General features: G+C 41.9%; 2 protein-coding genes across 8 annotated transcripts in view; both read right to left on the bottom strand.

The window, feature by feature from the left end:
* Positions 1 to 1824: 1824 nt before the first annotated feature.
* Positions 1825 to 2940, bottom strand: LOC114843020 (paraneoplastic antigen Ma1 homolog). The gene has a single exon (XM_029129201.1). It carries the CDS (start codon positions 2938 to 2940, stop codon positions 1825 to 1827), a length of 1116 nt encoding a protein of 371 aa, XP_028985034.1.
* Positions 2941 to 9895: 6955 nt separating this feature from the next.
* Positions 9896 to 19918, bottom strand: part of adcy3a (adenylate cyclase 3a) — a 48386-nt gene continuing 38363 nt past the window's right edge. For 5 of the 7 annotated variants that reach the window (XM_055503466.1, XM_029128356.3, XM_029128355.3 and 2 more), the window contains 6 exons: positions 15323 to 15481; positions 15031 to 15177; positions 14746 to 14859; positions 14522 to 14648; positions 12123 to 12247; positions 9896 to 11810 (listed from right to left, as the gene is read on the bottom strand). In XM_055503466.1, the coding sequence (XP_055359441.1) occupies positions 11631 to 11810; positions 12123 to 12247; positions 14522 to 14648; positions 14746 to 14859; positions 15031 to 15177; positions 15323 to 15481 (852 nt within the window). In that variant the 3' untranslated portion in view covers positions 9896 to 11630. Of the gene's footprint in view, positions 12005 to 12122; positions 12248 to 14521; positions 14649 to 14745; positions 14860 to 15030; positions 15178 to 15322; positions 15482 to 19918 lie in introns of all 7 variants that reach the window. The other 2 variants (XM_055503467.1, XM_029128358.3) reach the window with 2 other exon arrangements.

The following is a 19918-nucleotide window of genomic DNA, read 5'->3' as shown; positions in this document are numbered from 1 at the left end:
TGGAAGGTTGCGGGGGCGCCAGTGATGCCTTGGGGCATTCTTTCGAACTGATAGAACCCCAGGGGACAGATAAAGGCTGTCTTTTCTTTGTCCTCTTCGTTCATTGCAATCTGGTAGTAGCCACTTCTCAGGTCGAGGACAGAGAACCACTTGCTACCAGAGAGACTGTCGAGGGCTTCATCAATACGAGGGGTGGTATATTGATCAGGAATAGTGCGACTATTGAGAGTGCGGTAGTCAATGCACATCCTGACGCCACCATTCTTCTTCCTTACAATCACTATTGGAGATGCATAAGGACTCCTGGACTCTTTGATAATGCCTGCGGCTAACAGTTCTTGAATGTGGCGACGCACGTCATCAATGTCGGCAGGAGCAATGCGTCGTGAGCGTTCACGGAAAGGTCTTGTATCTGACATGCGTATACTGTGCTCCACTCCTTTAGCCAGCCCCACATCCAACTCGTTGAGGGAGAATACAGATGCTCTTTCTGCTAGTTTCTGGCCTAGTCTGGCCTTCCAGGTTTCAGGCACAGGCGACTCTCCGAAGTCAATCTGGTTTACGTTAAAAGCCTCTGGCTTGGATTCCTGGCCAGCGATGGAAGTGACAACATCAGCACTGTAGAGACGGCCAATGATGGTGCCAACCGGTAGTGTCACATTCTTGAGAGCTTCATTCTGGACCAAAACTGTGCATTGACTGTGTTCAATGGCATGGCTTGGTATGACCATGGGTTGGAGCAAAACCTCTGCCGGAAGTGGATTGGTTGTCGACGCCTCGACCACGAGGATTTCTTGTGGGAGTGGCTGATCCAGAACGACGGTACAGTTTACTTTGAGACTGGAACCAGCTGGCAGTGTTAGAGGTCCAGGGCCTTCCCATTTCACAAATCCAATTCCCTCATCTTCTTCTTCTTGCGTGAGACTGAGGACACTTGTCTCTTTCTTTGAGCAAAACCCTTGTACACCAAAGGCATGAGCAGGAACACCTGGTGTGTCGGTGCATAGTTGAGACAATCTCTTTGATAGACTGGCTTTCGCGTTAGTCCCTATAATGACTGGTGTTTGGTCAGGACCCGGCGGGTCTGGACAGATCAAGGCCAAAACAGACATGGTCGTCGGGGCTCCAGCCACCTTCTTTGGGAACTCCATGTCCACAACTACATAGCCAAGATAGGGGTAGCTTGAGTCACTGAGACCCCAAATGTCAAGTTTGGCTACAGGGTAGATGGGAGTGCTTGTGAGATATTTTCTGTACCAGGATTCAAAGATAATGCTCACTCGAGAACCACTGTCTAATAGTGCATCACATAGGTGTCCATTCACATTTATTGGCTCGATTGAAGACGGGCCAATTAAGCCTTCAGGTATGCCTGCTAACAGCGTGACGTCAACAGCACTTTTCCTCACTGTGCAAGCAGGGTCTTGTGATGACTTTTCAGCATTGGGCTGGGGACTGTTGGTCTTGGCTCTCTTGAGTGCTTGAAGAAGTCTTTGGATAACTTTGGTCTGGTTTTCTGGTCTGTTGCATTTTCCAGCCAAGTGACCATTTTCACCACAGCGGTAACAGAAACGTTCTTCAGTTTCACTTGAAGATCTCACAGGGGCGTTTACTGCCATCACTGTAGTTTGACTGGGACTTTGACATTTGTTTGTCTTTGCGTTCACCTTTTGTTGTAGGTGTTTGACTTGTTTTTTCAACGCCTGTACTTCAGGATCACCAATTGCAGCTGTTTCAGACCAGGTTGGGTACTTTTCCGAAGTTCCCACTTCAGGTTGAGTTGGAGTTGCAAGAGCTGCAAACATAGACTTGACTTCTTTTATTTCAGCTCTCAGATTTTGGATTTCGGGGGGGTTTGCTTTCCGCTTGAACTTTGGCATGGACAGCGTGGACTGACTGGCTGAGCCTTACTTTGGAAGCCTCGTACTCTTCTTCTTTCCGGATTTCTTTTAGTAGCTCTAGAAAAGTTGGAGGGTTGGCTTTTCTTTCTCTTAGTCTGAGCTGCAGCAGCATTAAGTCAGCATTTACTGCGCCTTTGAGTAACTGTTCCACTCTGTTTCTGTCCATGTCTCTGGCTGACAGGCCACCACACTGTACCACTCTGGCCAGGGAACGCTCGAGTCTTCTCAAGAAGTCTGATAACTTTTCGCCAGGTGACTGCTGTAACAATCTAAAGGAGAAATATAGGTCATCACCAGACTCTGATACACCGAAAGCACTTTCAAGGGCTCCTAGGCACTTGTCTGCAGTTATGTCGGCATCAGAAAGGCGTATTGCTTTGATCAGTTCTAAGGCTGGACCTTTCAAACTTTCCATAATCCTTCTCCTTTTGTCTTTGTCAGATCCGTCACTTTCTTCAACCATCAGGTACGCTTGTTCTAGCCAGTGGTCGAACTGTTCCTCTCCAGCTGGAGTAGGCACAATACCAGAAAAGATGCGCAGGCGACGATAGCCTCCACCCTCTGCAGCAGGTTTGCTTGTCTTGTCCAGTAGATCTGTGACAGCTCGAATGAGTGACTCTGCAGAAGAGGATGTAGGTGGTTGCGACTCTGTAAACAATGCCTGCACATCATCAAGTGATTTTCCTTCTGCCCATAGAAGAGCTTTCAGTTTCACATGGAAGTCGTCTTCTGGAGGGGGTGAGTTAAAAGCTGTGATTATTGGCCATCTGGTTGAGCCTTCAGATGCCAACGCTTCCGGTGGAACGTTCTCACCTGCTACTTTCCCTCGGCATTCACACAGCACAAGAACTTTATCATCGGTGTCGCTCAGCTTACGTCCTCTAACATGGACACGTTCCAGACACTTGATACTCTGCAAAGTTTCTTCAATAAGGGCTACCTCTGTATTTTCAGGGACGACTGTAAGCAGGGCGTGGTTCTCATCCAGAGCTTCTCCACGACACCACTTCTTCAGCTTATCAACTAGCGTGTTTGCCATGTTTGGTGCTAACCTGCGAATGTGTGATAAAGCTCTGAATGTGACGAAGTGTGATTACCCACACTCAAGATGCAGTAAGTAAATAAGATCTATCCCAGCGGTGCCTCCATTTATGTAGCCCTCCTAAACCCCGTGAAAAGGTAAGGGCCCTGAGTTCTTTTCTCTACTGAAACTACAACCAAACTAATAGAAGTTAGATACTCACTGCACAAATTCTAGGGCTCCTATTCACTACCTAATACCACATTTAATATCACACTTACAGTAAGAAATAATAAAACCAGGGAAAAGTAGAAAATGCCAAATTTACTGGGTTAGCAAACTTCCATTAAACAAACAGATGACATTCCACAAATGCTTTCCACAGTGTTTGAAATAATGTACCAAGTAAAGTGGGCCCACTAACTAAACACTCACAGACCTTATATCTGTACTGCATTAACCCTTACGATGCAGGCCTGAGCGTTGCTTGTGAGCGGGGAGGCCTGAAACTTACTGGCCACTTCACTCTCCGAGCCAACAAATAAAATATCAACAGGTACCTGGTTTGGATGTGTAATACTCCCACATCTGAAAACCCCTGGTGTGTCCCACGATAGCGGCGCGTGTCCGGGTCCTCACTGTGCTGTTCCAGGCTGGCGCGGTCACATCCACTGATCTTCTTGCTTCTCCGTACTCTCGTTCCGGCAAGCAACCGTCGAGAAATCCCCGAATTATCTGTCACTGTCTGTTAGCTCCTCAAACTAAAATAGTCACGTCTCAAGCCGAGAACATGAGCAACAGGAATCTCTAGCAAGCTGATTTAACTTCGCTTCAGTCCAATGCCGCAGCAGCCACTTAGCCAGTGGTTGCTAGGCTGAGCTAACTAACTTGTAAACTTATCTGTGTGTCCGTCTTCGGGCTGAAAACTGTCCACACATGCTCCAAAACGTATGCAAACAAGCCTCCTTCGCGGACAGTGGAGTTAAAGTCCAGAAACTTATTTTCACTACTGAATTGACCAGACACGGTCGCAGTTCTCGATGTTAACCTAGCGCTCTCGACCGCATGCCCTCTTCATTTCTTCCCCGCTCTATCCTTCTCCCCACACACACACACCGCACTTCCTGTGGACTTTCCAAATAAACAAATTTAAAATGCATCGACAGCAATACACATCGTACAGCTTTTAACCTATTCTCAGGTGCTCTGAAAGTCTTTTAAACACATTTCTTAATAAATGAATTATATTTATTTAACTTATAACATATTAATGCTTTTAATACCCATGTTACAAGTACTATGCATAGAGCTGCTATGCTAAGCTTCAGGAGTTTAACCTGTCAGTCAAAGCTGCAGCTGCATCGTTGTCATGGAGACAAAGGGGCGGGAAAAGCAGATTCATTCTCAAGCAGAGTTGCACCCCTGCTAAACACCCTCACACTCTAGCTGTGACATCACGCACTCTAGCTCATGCAATACACACTAATGGAAAGGCCGAGAATTCCTCAAAAACCACACAATACTTAAACTGCTATAAATCAGAATTAAAGATATTAAAAGGCTGAACGGAAGATAAATAGTTGAATAGTTGAAGATTGTTTTAAAGTTTGAATGGTGTCTGTATCTTAAAGTATGCTGAAGTAATTAAAGCTGAAATAAGACAAAGCTGAAGACTATTTGAAAATGGTTTTCTATTCATTTAAATCGAGAAAAGTTGGAGCTTTCAAAGAAGCGTGTGTGTGTGTAATTGCTAAACAGTAAAACAGTCTCATTAACTTCTCATAATTAACTGGTCAGCAGAAGGCAGAAAAAAAGTGCTATTTAGCCTAAACAGTTGGATTGTTTTTTTTTTATGTTGGCAATTACTAAACTATAAAATAGTGTTATTTATTAACTAGTCATAAGAAACTACTAAGAAACAGAAATATTACTATTTTCAGCGAAAGATCTGGCGCCTCATGTACAAAGACTTGCACAGATTTCCTACTAAATCTGGCATAAGTACAGATGTATCAATGTCCCCTAAGTACGGATCTACGCATGTTTCCTTCGTACTTACCAATCAACGTAGAATTGAGCGCAGGTGAATGAGTAGCAGACTCCGCCCGTGTCACGCCTACATATAAACATGTTAATTTATTTAAAGGACGGTTTGCATCTGCGCAGTAGCCAAACGGGACCGTGTGTTAATGCTGCAGGTTCCGCACAGGAACGGAAATAAAAAAATAAAAGTGGTCTGACATGAAGGTGGATGTGAAGCAAAGTTTACTACCAAAGCGTCACTAAAACAGGCAGAAGTGAAGGAGAAGACACTGTGTTCAGCTACTAATATAAATTCTCTACATTAAACCACCGACTAATGCTGATGCTGAAGACAGGATCTACTTTGGTTGCGCACAGGTTCTATGCACAAATGGAATCAATATTAAAGCCATTAAATTATTTACTGACCATGAAGCCACCGATCTGGTACCAGCTTCAAATCTGATATGATGAATAGATCATCATTAAACCAGACACCTTGCTACAATGTTGCTGACTGTAGCTAAATTTGTGTGTCACTTATTATTTGTACACTGATGAAATAAAAATGTTTCTTGTTGACTCCTGTGACGGTGCTTTTACAGCAATGTGTTCAGTCAATGAGTCAAATCACATTAGGTAAACTTGCTCTCGCTGCAAACTGCGCTTTAATGTTGCCCTGATCAACCGTTGTATGGAGATATGATGCTTGGCTGACATGGATAATTGCATCCCACTGAGCTGGCTCGGCTCAGGGGCCACTGGATGTGCGCTGGCTGTGCATCTTCTCACTCAATCATCTCGATCCAAGAACAGACACCTGTACCAGATTCTAGATCCTCTTTTCCAGCGGTCACTATGTGTGAGAATGGCCCTGATTTCATTCAAGCCCAGGTTTAAAATTCTAGCAGGATAAGCTAGAGCTCGAAACTGAGCAATGTGGTGGAAATGTCCCATAAAGAGGCAGATGAGAGAGTTGTCTTTTGTGTAATTTATTATAAAGATAAAGGAAAATAAGAATAATGGGAAAGCAAATCAAAAACATGGATGTTAATCGTGCACATCAACAAACCAAAAACCAGCTGGGGAGATCAGTGCACACACCACGAAGGTGCGAGGCAAAGAGCCCACGATCCTCAAGTTGCTTTTGCCTTTTAACCTCTCTGTCTGACTACAGTGGAACGTCTGTGTGGCCTAATCAGACTGCATGCACTGTTTTATTACTGTCGCCATGTATGTGTGGAGGTGTTTACATTTTCACACCTACATCGCTGACGTCTAACTATCAGAGAGGAAGGAGCACTAAGTCTGAATAGACAGAGACACAACTCCCTGGCCTTGGGAGCTATGTCCTATTCTTTGATCCACATGGAACAGTCAAATGATATGTATGCATATTCAGTCCACCACGCTAATGTCCAGTTATAGTAAATATAGGTTCTTCAGCGTGTTATGTTGTTGTTAATAAGCTGTTAAAAGAGGAAGAAACGTGTGTTAATTGTTTAAGCTTGCAGCGACCATTGAAGCATTTAGCGACAAAGGGTTGAGGGTGAGTGTGGTGACCGCCGTGCCTACAGTACTTTACCTTCAAGTCGAAGGTAATGATGAACAGCAGCTGGGACTAATGAGCGGCAGTAAAGTGAGCACAGGACCTAGTGAAACAAAAAACTGGAAACTACAAAATAAAACAGGAAATACAAGCACACAAAATCTCGGATTGTGATATTACTATATACATGTACTATACTTCTATATAATATATTAGTAATCTACATTATAGATAAAGAAATTTTAGAAACTGTCACTTTTCCAGTAGTATGTACAGATAGAGTAGTTCGTTTTCGCTGATTTCAGTCGACTGTCAGTGCCCTTTCTGACACTGATCACACACTTATCACACCCTCATGAGCAGACTGTCAGCAGCTCCTTGGTCTGTCTGGGGAAGGTGTTGAAAATGTTAATGAGGCCACCCCCATTTTAGCACCAAAGACGCAATTCCAAGGTAAAACCAAAAGGTGGAGCTTTCGTATCTGACCTGTAGAGTTAGACCTTTATTAGTCCCACAGCGGGGAAATTTTATCAGCAGCCAGCTTGACCGGCGCTAATCCGACAGTGGAAGCAAGTTGCAGTACAATACAAAAAAAACACACGCACATACAGTGGTACACAGTACAAATGGAAAACTTTTTGAAAATGGAATTTATTTATTTTTTTCAGGACAGATAGATACAGTATAACTCAGAAATCCGCAGCCTAAAGCACAGGACCAGACAACTAGAAAGACAGTGGCGTTCCAACAAAATAAATGTAAACTGCATTGCATGGAAGGACAGTCTAATAATATATAAAAAAGCACTTTGTGCTGCTAGAAAAACATATTATTCCGCCCTAATTGAGGAAAACAAAAAACACCCTAGGTTTCTTTTCAGCACTGTAGCCAGGCTGACTAAAAGTCATAGCTGTGTTGAGTCTACTATCCCCTTAAATCTCAGCAGCAATGACTTTATGAACTACTTTACTAAGACATTTATTAGCGACTTCCTCCGAATGACAGAAAGCACTGTCTAGATCCATGAACTTTTAATTTACCAAATCTTCTGTCTTACCTAGACAGCTTCTTCCCCATCACTCCATCCATCCATCTTCCATACCGCTTGATCCCATACGCAGGGGGGCTGGAGCCTATCCCAGCTGGCTATGGGCGAGAGGCGGGGTACACCCTGGACAGGTCGCCAGTCCATCGCAGGGCAACACATAGACAAACAATCATGCACACATGCACTTGCGCCTATGGGCAATGGAGAGAGGCCAATCAACCTCAAAAACTCCACACAGAAAGGCACCTGGGGTGCCTCCGAGAATCCAACCCAGGACCTTCTTGCTGCATAACTCATATGGAGTTAACCTCAATAATCAACTCTTCCAAGTCGTCCACTTGTCTTTTAGATGTTCTACCTTTAATCAGCTCGTCAATATTAAAGGTCCATGCACACGCCTTTTTCATGCTCCACAATGCTAAATAATTGGACCTTGATGTCTCAGTAAGGTGTCTGTAACTTTTCATACAGAAGCATGGTGTGACAGTAACTACTGTATTGCTGTCAAGATATTGCATGTGTTTATTACTTTTATTAATTAATTAAATTAAAATTTCGATAAATCTTACCTCAAGACGTCTGAACCAGTTGCCAAACCTACTGTCATGTATGGTTGATGATCCAGGACTGGAGCCAGTATGATTGAATGTGTATTCATTACAGAACACATTTAATATACAGTATATCAGACAATTACACATGCATGGAATAAATCAGTATCTGAGAAATTAAACAATTTTAGAACATTTTACTATTTACAGATTAATCATAACATACCTGGGAACTCTGGTTTACAAACATAGTTTTGGTTCTAAATACATATTGACCCTAATATATTTTTATTGCTTTTAGTAAGGTGTATGATATATCAAGTGCTAATATATATTAGAAATGTAGTTATTTTTTTCTTCGTAAATTTGACAGTACTATGTCTGTGTGTATCTCAAGTAGTTGCAGGTATCTAGCCTAGAGAAGTGTTGTTAGCTTGTGCTGGGGACGTCTAGGTTGAAGAGTCCAAGTTGTCATCCCATCTTCCCTGGTCTGGATCAGGGCAGTGTTTCCTGTTCTGGATCAGGGCAGTGTTTCCTGAGGGACAAGGCACCTATATTGGACTATAGACCTATATATATATATATATATATATATATATATATATATATATATATATACTGTCTTGATATGTATGAAAAAGTAACAATATTTACACAATGCCAATCACTTAATACAAAGTAATGAAAACATTTTAGAATTAGGAACTGAGATCAACGAAATTTAAAATAAAAATCATCCTTTTGCTATAAATAACTAATGCTGATGTTTTTTTTTCCTTTTTCCTTTTATTATTATATATATATATATATATATATCTATCTGCTGGAGATATATAAAAATCTCCAGCAGAATCAGGCTGGATGTGGGTGGCCATCTGCCTCGACCGGTTGGGGTGAGGGGAGAGAGAGAGAGAGAGAAAACAAGCAACAACAACAGGGTCCACAGGCATACTGTATTTCCACAGGTCTGCAGCTCCCTCTGGATGCCTCTACCTGATCCTCTAACAGCGCTAGAGTCATTGTTATAGATAAGATGCGTCGTCCCTGGTGTAAACAATGGGACTGTTTTGCTGAGATCTGTTTTGCATTGTTGTATTGCACTGTTTTTATATTCTCTATATTCTCCGATACGTATCTGTATTAACTGTTTATTGTTTTTCTCTGGTGTAATGATCATCTTTACATGATTAACAGTTTTTCAGTTTCACCTCTTAGTATCACCAACAGACCAATAACTTTAGAAAAGTACTTAAACCAGCCAGGGAGCTACCGTAGATCTACACACATTTTCATGGTCACATAGCTATTGATACAGTACATCTGTACATCTGCGTAGATATGGACTTATATACAGTACACCATGTTTTTGTGTGTAAGTACCTGTTGTACATGAGGCCCCAGGTTCAATTATTGTCAGCTGTCAGCTGAGTGGCAGCGTCCTCCTAGTGTAGCTAGTGTAAGACATGCAGTCTGTAAACACGTGTGATTCAGAAGAGCTGCAGACACTGCTCTGCAAATGTAAGCCACAGTTAACTATCCTTTTCATTTTCTTTTGCGCATTTTCTTTTGCTCTACACAGAGCACGGGTTGAATCACGTCTGCTGTCATGAACCCTATTTATCTTCACAGTTTGCATTTTATTAATGCACTCAATATCACTCAATTCAGGATCAGTTCAAGTTGTGTCCCAATGTAAAACATCAACATATAACAAATTGTATTAAATGTATTAAAACATCAGTTTGGGTGCTTTTCCCTTTAGACATGCTGTGATGCGGTTTTACCATAATCAGGGCACAGAGGTTTGTCTTTATCAGATCAGTTTATTCAACTTGCCTTAGATAAGAGGGTCCACAGAAATAAAATGGAGATGAAGTGTGCACAGAACAAAGAAGTAGACCTCGCGGGTTTGTAAGTAAATATATGAAACCTGACAAACAAAACCTTGGAATCAAAATCTGAACAGCAATAATAACTAGAGCCAGTGGATTGAAAGAGTTTTACTTATTGTTGCCTTGGTAGCGTTGGCTTCAGGACAGCATTTACTGTTGTGGTAGCACAAAACTGCAACTAAACTAGAATCACAAACAGAGTTTAACAGCACTTAAACAAAGTGCTAACTCAAGCCTGAGTTTCTTTTAAAGTACAAATCAGAGTAATTCTGATCACTGTGGTAGCCTCACATCTGAAACCATAATTTATAATTCGCACTTTCACATCCATGTTAGAAATAACAAAACCAATCTGAACAGTAACACAGTCTAACTTCTATGTATGTACAGGTACAAGAAGGAACACCCCTAAAATAAAACATTACATCATACAAACAGAAATTAAAGGGGAAGCAATTAAAAGAGGACTTTGTCACGCTTGTTGAAGACACTATTGCACTTTAATCCAATTTTACAGAGACACTAATGGGTTTATAATCAGCAGAGGAAGGAGCCACTCTCAGGCCACAGACAGAATATTAGGTCAGATTAAATTACCATTGATTAATGTGATGACAAACCCAGCCTTAAGATTTGGAGATGTCACTAAACCCTGTGTGTGTATATATGGAAAGTATGAATTAGTCCTCTTTCATGTTGAAACACTCTTAAAGAAATGAAAGTAAATTTTAGCAATGTCAACTGTAGAAAATGTTTTTCAAAAGGTTTGTTTGAATCAAAGAGTTACTAATGTACAAAAGGCTGTTCTGTCCAGACGTGGTGACCACACTTCTCCACTGTACCGCAGTAAGAAAAACACTGTGGTTCAAGTTAAAATCAAGTTCATGACTGGATTCTTCACAAATTACACAATGTTTCACCAGAATTAAGGTCTTTATTTATGTTGTGTCTGCTTCTACGCATGCAACAGAAAGCCAGTGGTTTAACTGATTTCTACTTGTCCTGGGTGAAGCATCTCACCTGCCTCTAGTCTGCAGGTCGTTTCATCTTTGAGCTACACGCGGAAGGGAAAACCTACCTACGTAGCTATTCCCACACAAGCATCACACTGACCTGCTACAACCAACAACAGACACCAAGTAAGTGTGTGGAGGTTTCGCCAGAATATGAAGACAGAACACGTGCAAGTAGTCACATCCGGTTTTAAATTTAGAACTCAGGATGTGTCCTCAAATTCTACAAGGCAATGTAATACCGTCACTTAGTGCTCAGTGAGTATCTGATTTACAAGAACACCTTGATGTGTGATGGACAAACTCTGGACATTTCACTCTAATGGAAACAGTCCAGTGTGTGTCTGTGTGTGTGTGTGTGTGCTTGTACTTGTATCAGTTATAACCTAAAAAGTGAGGACATTTTGACAAAGTGGGGACATTTTGGCCAATCCTCACTTTTTGGAGGCCTGTTTGAGGGTTAAGATGTGATTTTAGGGCTGAGGTTAGAATATACTTGGTTAGAATTAGGGCAAGGGTTAGATGTCTGCCTTTAGTTTTGATGGTTAGGGTTAGGGTAAGGGGCTAGGGAAGGCATTATGTCAGTGGAGGTCCTCACTTCAATGCAAGTACAAGGAGGCACTTGCATGGTCCTTAGTTGTCCACCACCTGGTGTGGCAGAGTGACAGAGGAGCCGTTAATGAATGAGCCCTGTTTGTCTCTCCCCTTCAGAAAGTATGTGAGCAGCTCCCCCTTCCCCTTCACAAAGATGGGCCCTCTCCTCACAAAGCGGAAGCTGTACTCCTTCAGGATGTTGTAGCAGTCCTCCACCACCTGGGGCAACAAGACCACAATGAGAAAACATGCATGCTATGGGTGACTGTGAATTCACCAGGAGTCAATAAGTAGTATATGTTACAATGCTGTTTGTCCTTTGAACTAGTCACGTCGGTTATTACTCACTGATCTTTGTCTCACATCACTCCCCCCTAATACCCCTAAGGATATTCTGCTGATGGCGGTTCATACTATGCATACAAAAGTCAAACTGTATTAACTATTTATTGGAGCAGATAGAGTTTTATAGTGATAAAAAGAGCACTGAGTTGTTCTATAAAGTGTTGTCAAGTGAATTTTAGGTTGTACCTGAACGTTTCCCATAACCCCGGTAGACTCCATGCGACTGGCCACATTCACAGTGTTGCCCCATATATCAAAGTGGGGTTTTCTAGCACCAATCACTCCTGCTAATACACCACCTTTATTCAGACCTGTACCAGAAAAAAACAAAATTAACGCTGAACCTGAAGAACATGTATGATGGCAAAGAACAACTGAATAATAATCTTGATTTGTAGGTAAGGCAGAAAGACTACAGTTGAGGGATGTCTAAGCAAATTTAGTTAGCCGTTAATGGGATGATTACCCATGTAAACCCATCACAGGAACAGGGTGCGGGCAAGCATCTCCACCTTCAGGCAGCAGAGGTTAGGATTTAAATAGCAGGACATGTTTGTGTGTGTGTGTAACTAACAGCCATTCTGTGAAAGCATCTTCCACACAGCTGCAAGGGAGAAGTTGTACCTCTATCCTTTTAGCCAATATTAATTTAAGTGTAATATATGCTATAACATAAACATTTCTTAAAGGATTATTGAGCCAGATGATGATACTGTAATGTTGAATTTAGTTCTGAAGTGTTGCTGAAAGTACAGCAGTTGAACCAAAGTATGAAAATCAGAGAAGGTTGAAAATTATCTATTAATTTGGTAAGTCATCATACATAAGATGGCAGGCCACATGCTGAGCCCATGTAAACCCATCACAGCATTGCTAAGCCCATGAAGGAGAAACTGGCTTGTCTGATCAAGGAGCTGGCACAGCAAACAGTAGAGTCTCAGAGAGTCTCAACATCTGAGCATGTACCTCCCCCGCAATAACATGCGGTCGGGGCAGGCAGACAATACCATACCATGACAAATACCATGACAAAAAAACGATAAAATATGTATTTCTATAATTTAATTTCTTGGATTTTCTTGAATTTTTCCTGAGTAAAAATCTAAATCACTAAATCTGCGCATTTTCTGATCTAATATGTCGAAAAACTGGAAGTGAGACTTCAGCGGGGGGAGCCTCAGCCCTGATGCTGAAATCCATAAATGGGCTGATACAAGGTGTAATCCGTTTCTGTTTCACACTTTTGTCTCCAGTATACAGATTGGAGTGGCAAATTTTTGCTGCCTCGCTCCTGCCGGATTTTCATGCTGATCTCTTCATGACATTAGCATGACTTAGGTACCATTCCACTAAGCCCCCCTACACCAATCCAGTTTAGGCAAACTATTGCCTGTCTGTCTGTCTGTCTGTCTGTCTGTCTGTCTGTCTGTCTGTCTGTCTGTCTGTCTGTCTGTCTGTCTGTCTGTCTCTGTCTGTCTCTGTCTGTCTCTGTCTGTCTGTCTGTCTGTCATTATCAGATCTATGTCCTGTTCTCAGAAATGTGCCTATACTTGGTATTTGACCATAACTATACAGGTCAGATACTAAAACTCCACCTATTGGTTTTACCCTAGAATTGCATCTTTGGTGCTAAAATGGGGGTGGCCTCATTAACATTTTTAACACCTTCCCCAGACAGACCAGAGAGGGGGGCTGCTGACAGTCGGCTCACGAGGGTGTAATGAGTGTGCGATCAGCGCTGAAAAGGGCAATGACAGTCGACTGAAATCAGCGAAAACAAACCGCTCCATCTGTAATGTTTGTAGCCTTCCGACAAAATTAATCTACACCATGACTTTGTACAACCTGCTTAATTTGTTTATCAATGTTTTTGTGATGTGGTAACTGTTTTGATCGCAAGGGGAGGCTGGACAGGCCTGCATCTCATCCAGAAGTGGGCGCTGCTACCATCCTTTAAAGCAGGGTATCCCCATGAATGGTTTTCAATTTTCTAAAAAGACTTACTGAATGACACTAAGTAAAACAATTCAAGTGCTTGAGACGTAAATTTGAACCTTGATTGAAGTATTCTATGTTATCCTAATGAAGAGCAAACCTGTAAAACTGATTAACGCAATATTTAAAGTTTTAAAAACAACCTAAATCCTCACCGAGGGTCAAGATTTTAAATTTACACCTCTCTATACTTTAGAATGAGTATGAATTGTGATATATCATGGAGGTTACAGCTCAGGTCTCTTTCTTTTATAAAATATATGTCCCTTCAAGACCAAATATGCTCCTTTTGATGAGGTAGGAATGATGATAAAATGTGAAATTTGGCCAGTATTAATACGCATTCTGACAATTAAATAGCTAAAAATACACTCTTTTAAGGTATTATGATTGTATAATCGGACTCCAGAGGACGTTGTGCCTCACCAGCCATGAACCTCACCGCACACCACTGCTCCACCAACCTCACATTTTAGGCTTACATCATGGTTAAACAGCATCTGTCCAGACGTAGTGAGGATTTTCACTAATTCTTGGTTTTGAGGAAGTAAAACAACACTAACAGAGACACCTAAAGACAAGGTACCTACCAATGCGTAGCATGAAGTTGTTAAATGACTGGTAGTTAATATTCATGAGTGTGACCTTCATGGCCAGAGCAAAGTCTGCCAGGTCTGCCAGGTGCTGCCACCGCTCTTTGTCGGACTGATCTTCCTTCTGCTGGACACAAATACATCAGGTCAAAGCTCAATTACGGCAGAAACCTGATTGCTACACGGTGTAATGAGGAGACAAGTACTGAAACCACTCTGACCTTGATGCAGGTGTATCCGTTGTTGACGTCTGGGGTGACACCAGATGCTGCCATGTAGGTGCTGCCTATGGTCTTGATTTTTGTGATGCAACGGAACTGAGGCTCATCAAGCAACTGACAAGGAAAAGAGGAAAAGTGATTTTTAGGAGCCTGAGGGTACATACATACCTGTACATGAGGAGAAGAAGGCTCATCCTGGCAGTAGGAAATCTTTGTTTTGTCTTTGTGTCTTTGTTTGCCTTCAGGCTGCTGCTAACACACAAAAGCAGGAGTCAAGCAGCTTACACTGTCAAAGTCAGAGATGATCTCATTGAGGAAACGTAAGCATTCAATTCCTCCATTGTTAATACTCTCCTCTGTGTAAAAGTCAGAGAAGTTGGGTATTGAAGCAAACATGACTCCGATCTCATCGTAGGATTGACTGTACAGTTCCTGTAAACAAAAGATCAGAACAAAACATCAGAAGGTTTGAGAAGATCGTACTGACTGTGCTAACAACTCACAAAATTTAACAAAAAAACCCCCAAACCTTTGGAATCAAAGTTACATATCTGTGGATCTAAGCACTCAATGTTACCTCATCCCTTTTTTTGGAGCCTAGGAAATGTCGTGCCACGTGTTCAGGGAGCATGTTGGTCACCAGTGCTTCATTCCAGCGCCTCATCTCATATACTTTCTCCTTCTGCTCGTGGACCTCAAGTTTCCACAGGAACAGGGTGCGGGCAAGCTTCTCCACCTTCAGGCAGAAGAGGTTAGGATTCAAATAGCAGGACATGTTTGTGTGTGTGTCTAGCCAACAGCCATTGTGTGGAATCATCTTCCACACAGCTGTCAGGGAGCTGTTGTACACACAAAAAAGCTTACCTTTATCTTTTCAGCCAATATTAAATTGAAGTGTAATATATAACCATTAAAATGACAAAATGCTGACAAGGTTAAAACGATGACACTGAAAAAAAAGATGACGATTAAAAAGATGACCAAGGTAAAACGATGACAAGATTAAAAAGATGACAACGGTTCAAAAGGTGACCAAGGTGCATTGTTAACAATCATGATATGAAGCTGACTAGATTTTTAATTTGAAAGGATTTGAAGAATGTATTTGTAATTAATTGCTTAACTGTGTAATAGTTTATTAAATAGTTATAATTAACCAGTCAGAACCAAAAAATGTTACTATTTACAGTGCGCAGGTGCAAACCCTGTTGCAGCACGCTTTGATCGCTATGTCATACTTTTCTTTACATTTCTTTATGATCTCCGGTGACTTTAATCACACCAGCCTCGACAAGTCACTTCCTACATTCACCCAGTTTGTGAGCTGTCCCAAGAGGTGAGAAGGCTTTGGATCTGATGTAAACTAATGTTAAGGATGCCTACTCTTCCACTCCCCCCCCCCAAAATCAGATCACAATTTGATTCATCTGCTGCCACAATACACACCTCAGGGTCAAAGGCAGCCTGCCACCATTAAAACTGTTAAAAGGTACACAGATGAGGGCTGTGTTGCTCTGCACTCACTGACTGGGAGACTCTCTGTGGACCTCATTGTGAGGACATTGATGGACTGACAGACTGCATCACAGATTACATTAATTTCTGCCTGGACATCCATGTACCTGATAAAACTTTTCGCTGCTTTCCTAACAACAAATCATGGGTCACTCGTGACACAAAAGCCACCCTGAATGAAAAGAAGAAAGGATTCAGGTCCGGGGGCATGGAGGCAGCTAGGAGCGTCCAGAGAGTGCTGTCAGTCAAAATCAGGGAGGAGAAGGAGGCTTACAGGAGGAGACTGGACCACAGACTTTAGAACAACACCAGGGAAGTGTGGAAGGGCATGAGGACCATCACTGGCTACAAGTCCAGCAGCCAGGTGACCGAGGGGTCTGTGGACAGGGCCAACAAACTTAATAACTTTAACAGATTCCAGGTTGGGCCCAAAAACCCACCTGCTTATGACAGACCCCAGTACACATCACCCACAGGGCTCATCCACCCCCACCTCAAACAATCACAGCAGATCAGGTGAGAAAGGAGCTGAACAATCTTCATCCAACAAAGGCTGCAGGACCGAATGGAATCAGCCCAAAGGTGCTGAAAGTCTGTGCTCCCCTGCTTTGTGGTGTCCTCCAACACATGCTGAGTCTGCAGCTGTTCCTCTTTGGTGGAAAAAGTCATGCATTGTACCCGTGAATAAGATGCCATGTCCCAGAGTCCTCAACGACTACAGACCCGTGGCTCTGACCTCTCACATCATAAAGGCTTTTGAGAGGCTGATCCTGGACTCCATGCCTTCTCTGGTCAAACCCTCAGTCGACCCCTCCAGTTTGCATATCAACCACAACTAGAAGTGGATGACGTCATCATACATCTGCTCCATCGCACCTACAACCACCTGGACAAGCCTGGCGCCTCAGTGAGGATCATTTGATTTCTCCAGTGCATTTAACACCATCCAGCCTGAGGTGCTGGGAGAGAAACTAAAAAGCATGCAGGTTGAGCCCCCCCCCCCCCGATCTCATGGATCATGGACTACGTCACCAACTGCCCCCAGTACCTACGCCTGCAGAACTGTGTGTCTGACACCGTGGGAGCTCCACAGGGGACAGTCCTGTCTCCCTTCTCCTTCACCCTCTACAGCTCAGACTTCAGGTACAACTCAGAGTCCTGTCATCTCCAGAAGTTCTCTGATGACTCTGTGACGTCACCACCCTGGATACGTCCTACAGTAGCAGAGTACCAGGGAGTGGTGGACAGCTTTGTGGACTGGTGTGGACAGAACCACCTCCAACTGAACATCAAAACTAAGGAGCTGGTGGTAGACTTTAGGAAATCTGTAAGTACTGTCACCCCTCTCACTATTAAAAATGAAGAGGTGGAGGTGGTATTTGGACAATAAACTGAAAAAAGAAGGATCATAGCAGGATGCACTTCCTGAGGAGGCCTTTAACGTCTGCAGCTCCATACTGAGGATGTTCTATGAGTCTGTGGGTCCAGTGTTTTACGCTGTTGTCTGCTGGGGCAGCAGCATGAATGTAGCAGACAGTAACAGACTGGACAAAGTTATCAGGAGGGCTGGTTCTGTTCTGGGGGTGGAGCTGGACCCCCTACATGCTGTAGCTGAGAGGAGGATGCTGGTCAAACTACTCTTTATCCTAGACAACACCTCCCACCACCTACACAGTGTGCTGGCTGGACAGAGGAGCACCTTCAGCCAGAGGCTCATCAGTATTAGGTGATCCACAGAACGCCACCAGAGATCCTTCCCACCGGTGGCCATCAGCCTGTACAATTCCTCCTCTCTCTGTAAGGGTTGAACTTCATCCATGCAATTACATATATAATAAACCTTTATCTAGTAATTAGATGTAATTATACAATAGTAATTAGACTAGATGTGAGTGTGTGTAGATGTGTTGTGTAGATGTGTTAGCGTTCTTATCTTTAATCTCCCTTCCTTCTTGTGTGTATCTCCATCTATGACAGCGATCAAAGTGTGCAAAATAATTAATTTAATAGTTATCACAAAAATATTTCCATTTTATGAATCCCAAGGCTTCACTGAACGACTGGTGTGAGATCTATGTTTGAAGACAAAAGATTGTAGCCACAGTCGTGATTTCAAAATGTGTGTCTTTTTGCGTTTCTTCCAAATGTCTGCCAAAAATTATCATTAGAGTCTAAGGGGAAAATTCAGGATCTTTCTGAGCTTTGAGGTTGATAAAGTATAGGTCTGAGGGCTTAGCTAGACACATCATTAGAAAGAAGACAAGTATCACTACAATTTAGTGAAAAGTTGATATAGAGAAAATTGTGGCTGTAGTGGCCAGTTTAAGACAGAATTTCTAGCTTAAAAAATGATCTCTCACACTCTAGCTCTGACATCACGCACTCTAGCTTACACAATACACACTAATAGAAGAACTGGAAATTTAACAAATAATTTCCGATATTTAAATTACAAGTTGAAAACTATGGAAGCTACGACGGCGCTGATTTACATTAGAATTTGAAGTTGAAATGACGTTTCTACGCCAAAGTATGATGATGACAGATGAGGATGAAAAGAAGGAAGTTGACAAAAAGTTGAACAATGGTTCCCAAAGACAACTGTTAAAAAAACGACAAAAAACATTGAATAACGTCACAAGTTAAAAAGCTACAAATGTAAAAAGTAATAGCCTGCATCTCCTAAAGATGACACACATTTAGAAAGTTAGACGACAATTCTACGAAGAAGCGTTGAGACGATGAAAGTGACCGAAAAACTGGCAAAATAATAAGAATGACTAGATAAAGCATTTCCTTGAAAAAAAAAAAAAGTGTATAAAGGTTTGCTTAGTTGGATGGAGGTTAATGTATTAAAATTTTTATAATTAAAATGTTTTGAGTTCAAGAGCTGAAAGAATAGCTTAAAGTTGTTAAAATATACAATATAGCTTTATTAGCTGTGAAGGAAGTGGTTGAATTTCAAATTGAGAAAAGTTGGCGCTTTGAAGGGAACGTTCAGGAAATTGCTAAGCAATAAAATAGTGTCATTAATTAGTCATAATTAAACATTCAGTTAGACAGATAGTGGTAGTAAAGCAAAAAATGTGGTGCTCTTATTTTGAAAGGTTATGAAGGAAGCATGTGTAGGTAATTGCTAAACAGCAAAATAGTCTTATTAACTAGTCAGAATAAATCAGTTGAACACAGAAATATATCTATTTTTAGCTGAAGATCTGAATTGATCCTTTCATTTTGAAAGGAAGCATGTGCAGGTAATTGCTAAACTGTAACATAGTCTCATTGCCTAGTCACAATTACATATTCAAAAGCAAAAATAGTGCTATTAAAGCTCAAAATTTGGAACAGGAGCTATACCATGTAAAGTGCCTTGAGATAACCTTGTTGTCATTGGCCGCTATAAAAAAATGGATTGGTGTTTTTATTTTGAAAGGATTTAAAGGAAGCGTGTGATTAATTATTAAACAATCAAACAGTGTAATGAATACTCATCAGTAATATACATAGAGTTACTACACTGAGCATCAGGAGTTTGACCTGTCAGTCAAATCTGCAGTTGCGCCGTTGCCGTGGAGACAAAAGGCGGGGGAAATCAGTCACACTCTGCTCTGTGAGTTTCAACGCTAATAAATAGGCTTATTCCTGTAAAACCATACTA

Source organism: Betta splendens, chromosome 16 (genome assembly GCF_900634795.4).
Source record: "Betta splendens chromosome 16, fBetSpl5.4, whole genome shotgun sequence".
Classification (NCBI taxonomy): Eukaryota; Metazoa; Chordata; class Actinopteri; order Anabantiformes; family Osphronemidae; genus Betta; species Betta splendens.
This window is presented reverse-complemented; position numbering and strand designations above follow the sequence as displayed.